This window comes from Onychomys torridus, chromosome 18 (genome assembly GCF_903995425.1).
Source record: "Onychomys torridus chromosome 18, mOncTor1.1, whole genome shotgun sequence".
Lineage (NCBI taxonomy): Eukaryota > Metazoa > Chordata > Mammalia > Rodentia > Cricetidae > Onychomys > Onychomys torridus.
In genome coordinates this window covers 32,310,435-32,328,573 of record NC_050460.1, presented here as the reverse complement: position 1 = coordinate 32,328,573, position 18,139 = coordinate 32,310,435, and the positions used below count along the sequence as shown (strand labels likewise).

The following is an 18,139-nucleotide window of genomic DNA, read 5'->3' as shown; positions in this document are numbered from 1 at the left end:
GGGTTTTCTACATAAATGTGGCACCTGCAAAGAACACTTGTCTTTCTTAACAATCTGTAGCATTTCTGTGTGTGTGTGTGTGTGTGTGTGTGTGTGTGTGTGTGTGTGTGTTATTACACTAGCAAGGACCTCTAGTATAGCGTTAAATGTTTTTGACCTTAGTGTGGATGTGGGGTTGTCTATGGAGCTTTTGTAGATGTATTTTCTTTTTATTAAGTTAAGGAAATGCTCCTGAGTTCCTAGCTTGTAGAATTCTATTGCTTTTAAGAACTATGTGTGTTTATTCCCTCCCTCTGTCCCCCATTTCCTTCACCCCTTCTCCTCCCTCCCTTCTTTCCATCATTTCTCTCCTGGGCACAGTTGGTGCTAGCTCATATTGGGAGACTGTTCCGTTCTTTTGATCTGTTTCTCCACCTGCTCCTTAGGTTGCTTGGTTCATTTGTATTCGCTGATTCCTGTCCCTGGCTCTGCTGTCTGCAATCTGTGGTTGACCCTCTGTAGTGAGATTTCCATTTTGTCCCATTTTTTTCTTTCTCTTTGTTTCCTCTCTCCTTTTGAGTCAGCCTTAGCGCACTTGCCTTTCATTCTTTAAACATGGTTTTGTTTGGTTTTTGAAGCATATTTACAGTCGTCGTGTTGAAGTCTTTGTCCACCCCTAGGTTAGTTCACACTTAATTTTTATTTTATTTTATTTTTTCACATTTCTTCATTTGAAGTGTGTGCACATTCTGTGGCATGCCTGTGAAGGTTATAGAACACCCCTCTTTCCACTGTGTGAGTCTCGGGACTTGAACTCAGATTGTCAGGCTTGGCAGCAAGCGCTTTACCAGCAGAGCTATCTTGTAGGCCCAGGTCACACTTTGTTTTTCCCTTTATCCATCTAATGAGTGTTGTTGACTGCTCTATACAATGATGCAAACAGGATTTTTATTTACTACCCCCGAAGGTGCTGGTTGGTGCTGGTTGTGTTAGCTCAGTTGTTTAGTACCTGGGTTGGACTCCATCTCCGCCCACTGTGTCTGCTATCTCTGCAGTTGGGTTTTAGTTTGCTTTCCTGGAGGGGTTATAACCCCACTAGTGTCTACATAGTGTGGGGATCAGCTCAATACTGGGTGAAGACAGTTGTCCAGGACTGTAAGACATGCTCAGCGGTAGAGCCAAGTGGATAGCTGTACTCTGGGCTGTTTTCCCATCTGTCCCAGTGTGGATTTCCTCTGGCTGCTGCTTTAAATTCTTCTCTATGTGCACAGGTTCTGTTGGCCAGGTGTGCGTGGGCAGCTTAGACTGGCTCTGGGCTCTGCTGTGTAAGCTCAGAGCCTGCAGTCAACTTGGGATTTGTAAAGGGCATTTTAAGCCCCCTGGGTCCTGGGCTGTCTTCCTGGGACTCTGTTGAGTGACTGGCTGCTTTGCCAGTCCATTGCACACTCCAAATGGAGCAGTAGCCCGGGGTTAGTCTTCATCCAGCCTTGTAGATTGTTGAGTGCACTGGCAACACCCAGGATCAGATGAGCCCTTTGTGGGATCAGGGAAGTTGGTTTCCGAGGCCGGCCCCACCCTTTGCTGACATTCTGACTGGATGGGACTGAGGAGGGCCCAGGGCAGCTTCTGGCAAGAAGGTGAGACTTTGTGCTGCTCTTTAGAATCCAAGTCCACGCGTTTTTATGAATAAACACTTGTCAGTCTGTTGACTGCTCTGGTTTATTTCCAGAGTTACTAAAATGGATGTTTTTGACTCTTAACCAGCCCTTCAGTTGCTTTCTTGGGGAGAGGATGTGTGGGCCTCCACACCTTTATGCCAGAAGCCAGGCACCCCCATCTCATCAGGTGCTGTGATGTATAGCCTTTGTAGGGGCCGTCACCCCCAGGATCGGTTCCACAGCTCAGAAAAAACTGCAGATGAAGTCATGGTTCACTGGGGCTTTTGCCACGCTGCCCCTCTTAAGTAAAAATGCTCCTTAGGCATTATAAATAAGGACCTGCTTTTAAAACAAGCCCTAAAGAGGGGCTGGAGTATGGACCTTACCTCTGCCAAGTTGGCCAGCAGCCCCTCTTGTTTATGTATTAACGTTGACAGTTGGGTCCCTTGGACTGGGAATGGCGTTATTTTCTCTTCAGCTTAGTTGGCTGGCAGCCATTTCCTACAACAGGCTCCTAATCGAATTTTTCCAGGTTGGAAAGCTGTTTAGGCTTGTGCTGTGCTCGAGGTTGTCTGGAATCCACGCTGGATGTATTCTTAACTCTGAAAGGAAATTATTCATGGCTGACATATTAGAGGAGACTAAATTGAGAACATTGGGTTATTACAGAACATTAGCTAACTGACTTTTTTGGTGCTACTTCAGAAAGACTGCCAATTAGATCTTGGAGATAGGAGTAATTGTCCAGCTGTAGACCCACTGGATGATGAATGTCTGGATAAAAGTGCATTGTCCCCTTCAACCTTAGTGGGAGAGCACACATAAACACCAGGAGGAAGGACTGGCCACTCTTGCTTAATAGGATGCAAATGCGTGGGGATTTAAAGAGCCAGCGAGGGGAGTCTGCGTCCCTTACGGAATTTTAGCTTTCATTTTTCTAGTCTAGTGGCTCTCAAAGTGTCATCTAGAAGGAGCCAGAACCTCTAGCCGTGTTCAGGAGCCTCATGAGTATAAGATTACTTCCTAATAATACTGGGAGACTCGTGAATATAAGATTATATTCATAATAGCATTGAGAGAGGTGGTTTGCTTATTTCACTCGGAAAAAGGTAGTGGAAGTAGTTATGGGGGTTTAGCTGTTTTCTGTTAAGGCAGGCATGAATAAGAGTTGTTAAAGCGTGTCACTCTTCATTTTTGTTGTTGTTGTTCTGTGTTATTGAGAAAGGGTATCACTGTGTAGCTCAGGCTACTCTCAGACTCATAATCCTTCTGTGTGAGCCCCCCATGGATGGGGCTACAGGCACGTATGTATCATCATGTCCGGCTGTGCTGTTTGCTTTTTTAATGTTGTTACTTTATAATATGTTATTTGTTCTAATATGTGCTAGATCTTAACATTAATTTTAATTTCTAATATAAATGGTATAATACACATTAAAGGTCTTGGGGGTTCACTAGTTATTTTGAGAGCAAAAGTGTGAGCACTATAGGCTGGGGTGATAGCTGTGTGGGTAAAGTCTTTGCTACATAAACACGAGGACGTGAGTTTTCCCCGAGTACCTTTGCAAAAAACTGGGTGTGGTCAAACTGGTCTGTAATCCTGGGGGAGGGCCAGAAGGCTCCTGAGGGCTTAAGACCAACCAGCCAGTCTAGCCACAGTGTTGAGCTCTGTGTTTGGCGAGAGACCCTGTTTTTTTTTTTTTTTTCCCCGCCGAGACAGGGTTTCTCTGTAGCTTTGCGCCTTTCCTGGAACTCGCTTTGTAGGCCAGGCTGGCCTCGAACTCACAGAGATCCACCTGCCTCTGCTTCTCAAGTGCTGGGATTACAGGCTTGCGCCACCACTGCCCGGCGAGACCCTGTTTTTATAAGGTAAAGGGCAATAGAGGAAGGCACCCAGCATTGATCTCCAGCTTCCACACAAACATACAATCCACACATCAAAAAAACTGTAATAACATAGACCTGTGTATTTTCTTTTTAAATTAAAAAAAGTTTACTTATTCTGTGTGTATGTGTATATATGCCACAGTGTGTGTATGGAGGTCAGAAGACAACCTATAGGAATTGGCTCTTTCCTTCCATCATGTGGGTCTTGGGAATTGAACTTAGGTCATCAGGCTTGGTGGCAAGCACCTTTACCCAGTGAGCCATCTTGCCTGCCCTGTATCATCTTTAAAGTAAAATTGCCATCATACCGGGCACAATACATAGCTTATTTTTATTGTTTACTGTGGCACAGATGCTTCCCATGTCATGAATTTTACTGGGTGCATGATATTTTAGTAATAAAATTATCATAATTAGTTCACCTATGTAATATTGATTCAAACGAATTCTCTGTAATTTATTGGTTTCTCTCATTAGCAAAGATTGGGGATTGAACCTGGGGCCTCATGCATGCGAAGTTAGTGCTTTAGCAAACCCTGAGTTATGTATGTCTCTCTTGATCACTTTCTCATAGTTAAGGAAATTTAAAATGATCTGCCTGTGTTGCTATTTGGGGGTGAGTGAAGCAATACTCAAGTGGGATTCTTGCTGTCCAGAAAAGAGTGCATGGGACTTATCAGAAAGGCCCACCTGCGTGGCTAGCCCCTGGCAGACATCTGGAAACTGATGTGTAGCTTTAAATGAGCAGCTTCCTGTGCCTAAGCTGTTTCTGTAAGCTGTGTGGTCTAACTAAACACTGGCTTTATTATGATTATTAATTGTTATTACTATCATTATTTGCTTCTCTCCCCTCTCCCCCAACAGCCTTGGGCATTGAATCTCTAATGGACTTGCAGCCCTTTGCTTGTACTGTCTAAACTCATTGCTGGAGGCATTAGGTGTGTCCCATACAATCCCACCACGTTCAGCTCTTGCAGGCTGCACCTGGCTTCCTCTAGATTCCGGCTCCTGATGCTTTTTCCCTTTGCTGAGACAGCTCTGCCTGGCTGTGAGGCTCTTCACGACCATTGCTCTGTCTAGCTACTTTGTACCTAGGTTACTATATCATTAGACCTAGCTCTTTTCCCTACTCAACTATGAGGTGCTGTCAGCAGGAGTTCCCAAGGTGTACCCCTAGGTTCCATGATCTGCCAGGAGGCCTGGAGGTAGAATTTTAGGAAGTGAAGGGAGAAGGGTGAGGCTGGAAGGCAGTTGGCTGAACTAAGGGCAGGATGCTGTTGGTAAGGTGCCTTCCTCGGGGAGACATAAACAACATACACCCCTCCTTCTAAGACCCTAACAGAGGAACAGTTCTAATGGGATCTAATGAGTGTATTAGGCTTCTGTACAGAACTGTGGGTAAGGGGTTATGAGCAAGAGCATGGGTGAGATTAAAGCAGCCACACTGGAGGATGGCTTCCCCATTGTGTAGCTACAGCACCCTCTCCTCATCCTTCCCCACCTATACTCTCTAGCCCTCTCTCCCCCAAGACCTGGTGAAATCAGGGCAGAATTGCATACTTCTGGGAGGGGTGTGGCTAGATACTAGGTGATAGGCTCATGACCCTCCCTGCCCCCCCCCCATTTTGAGGGAAGGTCAACTGTAGACAAATTTCTAAACAGTCTTATTAAATAAGAAACACAGAGCCAAATACAGAGGCGCAAGCCATAGAGATCAGAGCACTAGCCGCCAACTAACCTTAGCTCACCACCTCAATGTAGCTTCCCAAGAGAGAGCTTCTTCCTGTCTAACCTGCACTTTTATTGCCTTCTCATTGGCTCTAAGCCCAGCCCATCACTTCCTCGTCACTGCCTGTCTATACAGACCTCCAGGTCTCTATGGTTGGTACTGGGATGCCTGCCATGTATTCGGGATTAAGGGCATGTGCTACCATCGCCTGACTTCTATTTATGGCTATGACTTCTGATCTCCAGGCAAACTTTATTAACATACAAATAAGATATCACATTTCAGCACAAATAAAATACCACCACAGTCAACAGTCAGCAGGCCAAGTGTGATGATCTTTTGGGATCAGGCCCAACAGAACTGAAGATGGCGGCAGTTTGGCTGGGAGGGTGGTCCTGTGCTCTAGCTGTTCAGTGTGTTTGGAGAATTCTGAGTCATGTTGTAGCAAGCAATGATCTCAGATAACACTGAGATCTTCTTCAGAGACTTAAGCTGGAGACCTTTAAGGGTTTGTGGAGGCATCGTTGCGGAGGAGAAAGGTGGCAGAGCATCCAGTCAGCAGCTGGAGTGGGATTCTGAGTCTGTGAAGACTGAAGGTTGAGGAGTCAAAGAGGCAAATGGATGGGGCTGCTAGGTGACTGAAAAGAAGAAATAAGGAGGACATGGCTGCTCCTAGATGTGGTGGAGGAGAAGGTTTAGTGTAGAGAGGAGGGAGGAAACAGCCAGAGGCATCTGGAAGAGTCCAGAGTGGACATGACCAGAAGACTGAGCTGGGCCATGTGAGGGGGGGAGGGAGAGGGAGTGCAAGGGAACCAGGAGGCCAAAAGGGGCAACGAAAGGACCGGAGTAGCCAAAAGGGCTAGATTGAATAGGGAAGAGCTGCTTGGGGAAGGGCAGCCCAGCCTTGTTCCTGGGCTGGGAGAGATTAGGGTAGTGGGTAGGGTATGCCAGGCAGGAGAACCCTGTGACAGGTAGGGTCTGAGGGATGCTGGGAGAATCTGGTGGCCAGAGTCCGTTTTGATATGTTAACAAGCACCTTGGTTAGTCGCTTGTTGGATTTGAGACCTAACATTGAGGTGTGGAGGAGAAAGGTGACAGAGCATCCAGCCCCAGATGTATGAGATCTGAGGAATTTCTGAGAGCTGTACCCAGGTTCCTTACTGCCAGGTAGAGAAGTGGATATGAAGTCTAGGATCCCCACGCGACTTCTGATTCTCATCAGGGAGGGACTCCAATGCAGGTGAGTGGGCATGTCCCCAGAAGGCCTCTGTGGACACTCCCTGACTGGAAGGAGAAATGCTTGTTGTCCTTCTGTGGTCTCCACTGACCCCTCATTTTGGGGATATTACTGCTGGAGTAGGGTGAAAGCCCTAGACACTCAGTTGTATAAAATCCATCATGTGTGTTCATATGACCAAGATCTTGTGATAGTTGGAAGAGTGGTGGTTTAGACTTGGCTATGGCTGACAGTGTGTGGGGACGGGATCAGGGCTTTTCTTGAGGTGTGTGTGACTGGAGAATAATAGTATTCATCTGGAAGCTTCTCGTATGGCTTGGTCGCCTCATCCATAGTCCTTAGGCTGCAGTGAGTACAATATCCATCCCATCCCTTCCTTTCCCTCCCCTCCCTCCCTTCCCCTCCCTTCCCCTCCCCTCCCTTGTACATGGAACCAGCAGAGGCCAGAAGGAGGGTATCTGGCCCTTGGAGCTGGAGCTATAGGTCTTTGTGAGCCACCTGACGTGGATGCTGGGAACTGAACTCTGGTCCTTTGAGGAGCAGCAAACTTTCAACTGCTGAACCATCTCTCCAGCCTGGTGGACTTCCTTGTTGCTTTTATATGTGCAGCCGCTGGTGCCTCCAGGTTGCTGACTTTTCTAAGCCCCGTCTAGAACAGGCGAGAGGTAAAGAGAAATTCAGAGACATCATTCTGTTGTTTCTTGGGTTTCACGGACTTTACCCTTTATGCCCCCTGCTTCCCAGAGAAGTGTGTGTGTTTGTGACACCAGGCTTTTTACGGTACATAGCCAAGTATAGGAAGTGTGTCTATTACAGATGTCGTGATCTTGGGAAGATTCTTCAACTGAAAATTCATATTCTGAGACTATGTCTTTATGGACAACTTCATAATATATGCGTAATAGTCTGTTGATGTGTTATAAGTCACAATTACCGCAGCTCTTGTGGTTATGAATGACATTCACTTTATGATCTCATGGTGTATGTGGACCAGGATTCTCTCTGGAACCCTCCACATAGGGTCTCAGAAATCTGTACTGAAGATGTCATCTGCCTGCACTATCTTGAGGCTTGACTGCGGAAGAATCTGTGTCCAGATTCTTTGAGGTTGTTGTCTGCATTCACTCTTTGTGGCTGTGGGAATGAAGGGCCAAGCCTCCCTTTAGATGTTGGCTGGAGGTAGCTCTGAGCTCTGTTACATAGCCTTGCAGTCCAGCTTTTTGCTGCTTGTAAGCCAGCTTAGGGAGGAGATGGCTGGGGGTCTTTATAAAGAGCATTCGCTAGCAAGACAGTCTCATTTATTATCCCAGAATTGACACCCGTCCATCTGCTTGATCATGCATTCCGTTCATGAGAAAGAGAAAACCCTTTCCTTCCCATGCTCAAGGTGAGGGGCTTGTGCTGGGCTGGGAACCCCAGGATGCTGAGGATCATCACCAGGTCTTCTTAGAGCCTATTGCAGTATCTTGGATTTATAGTCTGGCGAACTCAAATGGTAATCAGATAAACTGAGTTTTATCCTTTAAGGATATTTTCTTAAGCCAGCAGTGGTGGTGCATGCCTTTAATCCCAGCATTCAGAAGGTAGAAGCAGGCAGATCTCTGTGAATTCAAGGCCATCCTGATCTACAAATTGAGTTCTAGGACAGCCAGGGCTGTTACACAGAGAAAACCTGTCTCAGAAAACAGTCTTTTCCCTTTATTCTTAGGAAGACCTCAGAGAATGACTAAAAGCCAGGAAATATTAGTGTTTTAACAAAAACAACCACAAAAGTTTTCAAAACAACGTGAAGCACAAAGCGTGGCCAGGTGGACAGTGGGGACTTCCTGAAAGACATTCAAGGGACTGGAGTGGAGTGAAGTACAGGTGGCCTGTACCCTCACCCAGCTAGCATGACAGACAGGCTTGTATCTGCAGCTGCCTCTTGGGAGTAGCTCACAGCTTGGGCTGTCACAGTTGTCTCTGCCTGATACTTATTTGTGTGTCCCTTCTTAGTCTGAGGCCTTTGGTATTTTCCTGGGGACTGATCCATAGGACAGCAGAGCATCTGTAGCCTGCCCCTGGTGAAGATGAGGGGCCTTCAGCCTGCTTGGTTTTGGAAAACCTACTATAATGTGGTGATCAGGGGCTGGCAAGCCAACCGTTCCAATGAACCTGGGGCTGTAGCTTGGTAGGAGAGCACTTACCTAGTGTGCCCAAAGTCCTGAATTCAACCCCCAGAACTACAATAACAACGGCTATCTGATGGGAGAAAGTCCTAAGAGAAGGAAAGCATGGGGAGCCTGCTCCTGTGTTGGCACACACCTGTAATTCTAGCCATTCACTCAGAAGCTGAGGCAGGGGGATTGTGAGTTCAAGGCCCGCCTGAGTTACTTAGTAAATAAATATAACAGAAGACTGTTAGTAGAAGATGGAAATTAATGTGTAAGGAGAACATAAAAGAACAGCCATACCTTCCTAGGGTGCACAAGACAGTGCTGTGTGTGTCAGGGACTGTGCTGGGTAGTCTTGTCAACTTGGCACACCTGGGAATTAAATGGCCTCCATCCGGTTGGCCCATGGAACGTGTCTGTGGTGCATTTCCTTGACTGCTGATTGCAGTGGGTGGTGCCACCCCTGGGCAGGGTGTCCCTGGATGTAGAAGAAAACAGGTTGAGTAGGAGCAGGGGACTCAAAGCAGTGAGCTGCAGGCTAAGCAGCATCCCTCGTGATCTCTGCTCTAGTTCCTACCTCCATGTTACCGCCTCAACTTCCCTGGACGAGGGACTGTAACCTATAAGCCAAATAAAACCCTTTCCTCCCCTACTTGCTTTTAGTGTCCCCCACCCCTCACAGCAACAGAAAACAAACTAGAGGTGGTTAGTTGTGTTTGGCTCTTTAGATTAAGACAGTTCTAATGCAGTGGTTCTCAACCTGTGGGTCAAGACCCTTTGGGGGAGGGTTCATAGCAGATATTTACATTATGATTCATAACAGTAGCACAATTACAGATGTGAAGTAGCAACAAAATAATTTTATGATTGGGGGTGACTACAACATGAGGATCTGTGTTAAAGGGTCTCAGTGTTAGGAAGGTTGAGAACTACTCTTCTAATGTAAAATGGAATGCTCTGCCTTGGATAATTCTTCACAGGAGAGCACAAGACTTTTGGGAATACAAAATGTGTTTTATTTTTCTTTAGGAATAAAAACCATTTATAGGAAACAATGCATGCAAGTAAGTTTAAGTACTAGTTGAGGAGAGATGTTCATAAATCCCTGCTAACTTTCACCCCACGTTTTTCATGGCTACTGAATTTTGAAGAGCAAGACTGACCACAAAGTCACTCTCAATGTTAAATAAAAAGTTTTTTTAACCTTTATTTTTAGTGTGTGTGTGTGTGTGTGTGTGTGTGTGTGTGTGTGGTGGTGGGGGGGGTAACTTGTGTGTCAGTGCGCCGTGTGTGTGCAGTGCCTACGGAGGCCAGGAGAGGGCATTGGATTCCCTAAGACTGGCCTTACGGATGGTTGTGGGCCATTATGTGGGTGCCTGGAATTGAACCCGTGATCTCTGTGCTCTTAACCAGCTAGTCACCTCTCCAGCCTCACACTGTCAATGTTTCTTCTTCTAACTTGTTTTTCTGTTTCTAGAAGCTAAGTCTACTAAAATGAGTACCCTTCTAAGTTATGCAACCGTTTCCCCTCATTTTGCTGTGATAATGGAATTTAGGTCTTTATAATGAAATTACAAAAAGATATTGCTCCTTCCCTAAGGAAAAGGAGCAGATCTGTTTAGATTAAGAGTGTATTTCTGAGGAATTAAGCCTTGTAGCTCTCTGCAGCAGCATTAGTTGTTTCTGTTCGGCCACTTACCAAGCTTATACCTGGACGCTGTCTGGAGTCATTCTGTTAACGATTTTGCTGCCTAAGGGATGATGGAGAGAAACAGCAGTTGTGTTCCAGAGCTTTCTGGTCACCCACCAATAAGTGTAGTTGGTTTTTTTATTTTATTTTATTTTTTATTTATTTTTTTTTATTCATTCTTTACTCTTTGGGGGCCTACCACCCTGCTCCCAAATAATCACACAGAGACTTAGTTTTACTTATGAGTGCCTGGCCTTAGCTTGGCTTGTTGCTAGCCAGCTTTTCTTAAGTTATCATGTCTACCTTTGGCCTCTGGACTTTTTCCTTTTTCTATGTCGGGTCTGGCTGTGTTGCTGGGTGGCTGGTGCCTGTCATCTTCCTCTCCCTTTTCTCCCTCCTCTCCTCTCTCTGCCTGCCAGCCCCACCTATTTTTCTCTCCTGCCTGGCTTTCAGCTTATTCAGCTCTTTATTAGACCAATCAGGTGTTTAGATAGGCAAACACAGCTTCACAGAGTTAAATAAATGCAGCATAAAAGAATGCAACACATCTTTGCATCATTAAACAAATGTTCCACAGCATAAACTGATGTAACACATCTTCAACTAATATTCCACAACACATAAGGATCTTGTTCTGTGAGTCTAGAGGAATCAGAAATGAGTTCATCTTATTGTGTAAGTTTAAAAAGTGTCTGAATTGCATGCACTCACGAGCTCCATTTTTCCTTGTGAGCATGGACGAGTCTTCAGAGTCTCTATTTATGTGATGCGTCCTCCAGGGTAATTCTGCAGAACCCTCGGAAGACACCCTTGGAATAGATGTGTGCCAGTTACTTTGAGAGCAGCCCTCTCTGCAGTCTGTGCTTTGTGGCCCTGAACAGTTTAGTCAGTTTCTGTTTGTGGGTCCCCTAGCTTGTGGGTAACTGGAAAGAGATAAAGAGCTTGGGGAGAGAACTCCTTAAACTCTGGGCTTCTTGAGTCCATATGCTGAGGACAGTATTGGCCTCTTCCAAGAAAGTCAGCAGGTTTCAGGCCTCACCTTTCACCTACACAATCTGCATTTCTGGTTTTAACAACCCCTCCAGCTGTCTTACTGGGAGGTTAAAGTTGGGAAAGAGACACCTGGTTTTGTTTATAACCATTGCCTGTCTGTTCTAGGTTGGGATTGTCTGTTTGTAACTGAACTTTTAAGGGCAAAAGTCAGGCCTTCCGCAGCTCTGCCAGCCTAAGCTTGGCTACTAGTCATTCCAGGAAAAGAGATGAGGAAGGGCAAAAAGTAGAAACAGAAATATCATGAGTGCCCGAATTGGGAAGAGAAAGAGATCAAGGGGCCCAAGGACCCCAAGGTCATCTTTATGGTCCTGACGCGGGCTTTATGTTTAAATAGAGAAGGGTTGGGCTGGGAGCTAGAGCATTTACAGTTACTCAGTTCTGGTCAAGATGAACTCTGATCGCTGCAGATCTGGTCCTGCAGGGTGTCTGTAGTTGTTAGTTACTGTTATTGATTAGATCAGACCAGTCTGGTTTTTGTAAATTTACTCTTGCTCCAGGGTGTGGTCTTGCTGTTTGGATAATGACCCTTGGCTGGCTTTTGCCAGGTGTGCAGTTCCTGGAATCCAAAGTGGCCACAGGTTTAGGACAGTGACTTTTATCTTTGTGCCTACAATATGGAAGAGAAAGGGGATAGTTTAGGCACTCCTGGTTCTTAGGCAGACCTTCCTTAAGTGTTTGACACACCTAGGCTAGACAGACCCAGAGTGAGGGTAGAGGAGTCAGGTTTTCATCTTCCTCCTTGATCTGTGGGCCTGAGTGAAGAGTCCTTAGAAAGAGCAGCTTCCAAGGGCCTGTTAGGCACTCATGGATTCTCCCGCTTGCGTTGTTTGGGGTCCTGCTTACACTGGGTTTGGGCCCTCCAGTTGCCTTTAGAATCCTGGTTCCTTTGTTCTTCCCTCCCCTCCCGCTCTTCTTTTCCTCCTCTCTTCCTTCTCCCTGTACTCCATCCCCTTCTCTTAGCATAGTTTAGAGCTTTGTAAGTGGGAAATGGCCTCCAATTTCTTCCAAAGTCTGTCTTAGCTTTCAGTTTTAAGTTGGTTGTATAAGAACAACCGATGTGAGGGATTTTTTTTTTTTTTTTAATAAATAAAGTAAAACATACCTTTCAAAGATAGTGGGTTCCTGAAAAGTAAGTCTGTAAGCTGTAGAATGGTGTTACTGAGTTGCTCGTGTGTGTGTGTGTGTGTGTGTGTGTGTGTGTGTGTGTGTGTGTAAAAGTATTTTTTCCCTCTGTTAAGAGTGTAAGGTAACACTAAAGGACAGAGGGACTGTTAGGAATCAAACCCAGTACAAGTCTCATCCAGTACCTGAAGTTCCTTCTAGTACTTCTCACCCCACCCCTGCCTTAATCAGTCAACCTCCCTCCCTCCCCCTCTCTCCCCCTCCCTCCCTCTCCCCCCCCCCCCCCCCCATCTCTCTCTCTCTCTCTCTCTCTCTCTCTCTCTCTCTCTCTCTCTCTCTCTCTCTCGGTGAGGCGGGGCTTCCACTTCCCTTCACGAAGCCCGGTTCCTATATAACTCAGCTTTTTTGGCGATGCTGGTCTCTGGCCCAGGCTGCCTCTTTTTTTTTTTTCCCCCAGAGCTGAGGACCAAACCCAGGGCCTTGTGCTTGGTAGGCAAGCACTCTACCACTGAGCTAAATCCCCAAACCCCTAGGCTGCCTCTCTTGGTCTTCAGCTCCTCTCTTGCTCTCCCTCCCCATCTTCTCCCATGGTCTGGTTTAGTCTGCTGGCCATGTTTAGCCTGGCCTCTTCCCTCTGCCTGCTTTCTCCCTGATATCTACAATAAAAATCTCCACACTTTAGGAGTAGCCATGCCCTCCTCTGGTTATTATTTCACTTTCCTCTTTTTTTTTTTTTTTTCCTTTTACATTTAGGAACAAAGCATGTTAATCAGCATTCTTTCCAAACAGAATTTTAGTTTGATAAATCTTAACCTCTTTAAAAAAAAACAAAACAAATAAAAAAAATCCCAAAAAAGTGGATGTAATTTTTGTTAACTTTAACATTCACAAAATTCTGTAGTAAACCCCATATCTTAATTAGAAGGTTCCATTGCTTAAAAGTTTGAAATTTCTATTCTATTTTTGTGCATTTATAATGTCCATTTATATTATGCATCAGGTTTTTCCTACAGTGAGTCCAAAAGTGTTATTTCAGATTGTCAAATCACATGAAAATTGCCATTTTCACAAAAGGATCAAACATCAACAATTTCATGTTTTGGAGTTTTACACTTAGATTCCATCTCTAATGGAAACAAAACAGTAAGCAGACTCAGGTGTCCAGGGGATTAGACAATCTCCCAGGTTCCTGCCATGGCCCCCCACCCCCCACAGAATGCAAATGATTGAAAACAAACCAAATACAGGGAATTTTGCTAAAGATGTTGAAAATGGGGGATTGTATAACAGCCATTTGGAGGAGGATTTTTTTTTTTTTTAATTTTATTAAAGTTTGAACAAAATTCCTGGGAAATATAAGAAAAATTCTAAGACTGCTCTAGAAACTTCTTGAGAGCCCTTGGCTTTCTAGGTTAAAATGTAATGTTGCTCTATGCTCTGATGTAGGGAACTCCTCACCATGGAAGGGTAGATTCAGAAGCAGAGGAACAGCACCCAGGTCAGAAACTCTATGTGACTTTGCCCATGGACCCAAGGGGTCCCCTCTACACTGATTTTCCAAAAGCGCTGGTGTTGATCCCTGCCCCCCCATCAGTGTTTTATGACAGTGACCCCAATATCATTTCAGTTTGGTCTCCTTTGATCTCATTCAGGAGCCATCCAGGATTGCGATGTGCGTTTTGTCATCTAGACTCCCGACTTTCGGTCTTGGGTGTTTCCATAGTCTTTGTCTTCCATGACCTTCCGCATTGTTTGAAGTACATGCTATGGGTTTCATACATTTTCTCGGGTTCGTAGAGCCTGCTGTTTCCTTCAGATTAGGTTGAGATTACGTGGTCTCGACAGGAACACTGAATAAGGAACCCTGTGTGCTCTTGGTGCATCTCGGCAGGAGGTGCTAGTCTTGGCCCTGTGACTGCTGATGTGAACTTCGGCCACTCCCGTAACATAAGAAATGTCTGCCAAGTTTCCCACTCTAAAATTAGCAATTGTTTCTGTGTAAAATAAATACTTGGTGGGGAGATACTTTGAGATGATGTAACCACCGCATTCCTTACCAGACTTGCACCTGGTAGTTAGAGCATCGTGTGTGTTTGTCGCCTGAATCAGGTATGGCTGCGATGGTTGCAGAATAGCCATGCTCTTAGCTGTCGGTCCCCCTCCTAGGTCAGTAGCTGCCATTCTCCTGTAAGATGCTCTGCCCCGCAGCTGAGAGGCTCTGCTCTGTTGTTGCTGCGAACTCATTGATTCCAATTTTATTCAGTGGGTTGTAATCTATTACCATCAGTAGTTTAGTTTTGTTATTTAAATTGCCCCAGTGTAGCTATGAGAGTCCCTTATGTAGCTTTGTGTCCTTCTGACACTGTCTTGTCATTTTGTCTTTCAAAAGCATTTTTTTTTTAAAATTTATTATTGTGTGTTTGTGTGGGCAGTGTGCAGGCCAGCTTGCCCAAGGACAACTTGGTGGAGTTGATTCTTTCCTTCCACCATTAAATGGATTCTGGGACTTGAACTTGGGTCTCCTGGCTTGAGCAGCAAGCAAGTGCCCTTCCTTATCCACTGAGCTATGCCACCGGCCCCTTAAATATTATCTCTTTGAAGTTATTTTTCTCCAGTGAGTTCTAGTTCTTTCGAGTGGCAAATGTGTGCAGGCACTGCCTGGGTCTCAAGGTGGGAAACATGAGGCTGCTCTTATGGTTTGGGTGTTGCTGGGGCTGATGTGCTTGTCCATAGTCTCCAGACTCGGGGGCCACACACTTCATTCCTGCACCCTCAGAATAAGATCTGATCTTAGACCGTGCTCTCCATATTATTTTCTAGATACTTTAAAAGGTGTTATTCTTCAAGATGAATTTTAGAATACCCATAAGCCTCCTTCCCCTGCTGCTGTTTTGAAGAGTGTTGACTTGAGGTTGTGATTTGGCTTAGGGAAGAATTGGTTTACAGGCCTGGGTCTTCATGTTTAAGAGAAGAGGGGATATCTATTCCCCCCTGCGCTACCAGTGTGTTTCAGTAGTTTTATAAATCTTGTCTCCCGTGATAATCGCTATAACATATTGATCATGGTTCTCTGTGTTTGAGCTGGGGTCTTGCTCTGTTGCCAGGTTGATCTTAGATTCCTGGCCGCCAGTGAAGCCCCTGCTTCAGCCTCCTGAGAGTCTGGGCCCTTAGCTCCCGACACCACATTCGGCTTTTTCTACTTTTGTATTTACGAATGCTTTCTTAGCATTTATTTTCTTTAGAATTTTCACAGAGAAGTACCTACACCAGGAAAGTAGAGTGTGGAATTTCATCAAACTGTGTCACCTGCATCAGTAGACAGGACACAGCGATACCCTGAACTTCTTAAAAGCCTTTCCTGGTCATGGTACTTTCTGATTTCTGTCCCTCCTACAGCAGGCTTGGGTGGGTGGGTGGATGGGTGCGTGCGTGCGTGTGTGTGTGTGTGTGTGTGTGTGTGTGTGTGTGTGTGTGTTTGGTTAGTACCAGCTTTACAGGGTGTGTGGGTGATGCTGACTCCTCTCCCTCTTCCTCCTCTTCCTCCTCCTCCTCCTCTCCCTCCTCCTCTTCCTCTTCTTTCAGACGGGGCTTCAGTATGTAGTGTGTAGCTCCAGAGAGTGCTCACATTCTTATGGTTACTAAGTTAGTAGGGGCTCTGTAGTCCAACAAGTGAGGACCTATTCTAGGGCAGTGAGTATTTTCTTGCAAAATATTGACTTTAATTATGTATCTGTTCTTGCAGTTCTGTTTATTTTAGAAGCATACTTCTTTAAAAAGTAGACTTTTCAAAAAGAAGCATTTGTACAGATAATTTATTTTTAATTTAGTTAAGATTTTTTGTTGAGAATTTTATACCTGAGTACTATTTTTATATCTCTTTTACCTCTCCACCTCCTTCCTCCAATGGCTCCTATGTCTTCTCCAACTCCCTCTCAAATTCATGATCTCTTCTTCAATTATTTCTGTTACATATGTTATATTCATGTTTATATGTTTGGCTATACAGCCTGCTGAGTCCACTTAGTGTTGCTCATCTGTACATGGTCAGGCTTCTCTGACCATGATGGCCAGTAGAGTCTTGGTCTGAGAGTGGCAGAAGGCAGTTCTGTTCAGCATGACTCAGTAGGTGGTGTTGGTGCCAACTTTGAGAGTCTGACCTCAAGTAGTGTATTTTAAGTGTATTTACACACACATTTGGAAAAAGCTTCCTAGTGATAATTAACTCAATCCCATGTGCACAACAAAGCTGAAGACATGAATACCTCGAAAGTCTGTAAAGTACAAGTGACATTTTCCATAAAGATGGGTTCTATGGATTAGCTGCTTGAACAAGGTCAAGAAGAAGCAGGGAGGGTTAGAATAGCACGTTACAGACACACCAAGACAGACAAGCTCAAGGTAAGGGTCTAGAGGAGGGTTCCATAAGGTCTGACCACACAGAGAGGGTCACCAGGCTATTAACCAAGTCTGCTCCAGCTTCTGGGCTGAAAACAGGTTATACACCTCTCCCTTTGAAGAGACAACCCTGTGTGTTTAACATTCCTGGTTCCCCTAGTGCTTCTGTGTGAGCACAAAACCGCCACGCACTCCCACTTACATGCTCTTAGGGCTGACCATTTGGGATCGGATATCCTCTCATGGTGTTCATCCCTGCAGAAAACTGATTGTCTCTCCTTCACCAGCCACTGGTTGCCTATAGTTGGCTATCTAGGGGTGTGGGGCCTTGCAGAATTTCCCCCATACACATTGGCATGTCAGCTGGTGGTCACTGTCTAGGTCTCATTTAGACAGCCATGTTATTGAGATTTCATGGGTGCAAGCCTCCTTGTTTTGTCTAGAAGACATTAGCAGCAGGCTGTCTGGTCCTCTGGCTGTTACGGTCCTTCTGACCCCTCTTTCTGACCCCTGAGCCTTAGGTTGTGGATCTGAAATAGTTTTCCTTTTGTTGCCCACCCCCCCCAAAAAAAAACCCCAAAAATCCAAAAAACAAAACAAAACAAAACCAAAACAAGAAGCAGCTTCTTTGATGAGGAGAGCTGTACTCATCTGTGGGTAGAAGGATAAGCATTTAGAACATGGTTAGAAATTATACTGGTTTAGGAAAAGGGCAGTAGTAGGTTCTCCTCCAGGGTCCATGCCTAGCCTACTACCTTAGACTGTAGAAGTGTGTTGTTATTATTTTTAAAGATGTATACTAAAAGAGAAATCATACTAATGATTCTTCTTGCTTTTGCTTTGCTTCTAGAAAAACTAATTGCTTATCAACGGGAGTTTCTTGCTCTAAAAGAGCGTCTTCGAATAGCGGAGCATAGGATATCTCAACGGTCCTCTGAGCTGAATACCATCGTCCAGCAGTTCCGCCGTGTAGGAGCGGTCACTAATGGAAGTAAGGCTGCACTGGATACGTTTTCAGGTACTTCGACAGTCGCAGACGATTAAGAGTTGTTATGGAGCATGACTGGACAGTCCCATGAATGCTTTACCAGCCAGGATGTGCTGCCCTTTCCAGAAAGAAAAATCACAAAATCTGCTATCCTGGTGAATTATAAACACATTTTTACTCATTGCTGAATTGATTTAGACAGAACACTGTTATGTTCCAGTTGTGTACATTTTATCAGTAATAATGAA

General features: G+C 45.2%; 1 protein-coding gene across 1 annotated transcript in view; it reads left to right on the top strand.

The window, feature by feature from the left end:
- Positions 1-18,139, top strand: part of Mgat4a (alpha-1,3-mannosyl-glycoprotein 4-beta-N-acetylglucosaminyltransferase A) — a 95,170-nt gene that overhangs the window by 26,309 nt on the left and 50,722 nt on the right. Inside the window, exon 3 of the mRNA XM_036168046.1 lies at positions 17,754-17,921. Coding sequence (XP_036023939.1) covers positions 17,754-17,921 — 168 coding nt within the window. The remainder of the gene's footprint in view (positions 1-17,753; positions 17,922-18,139) is intronic.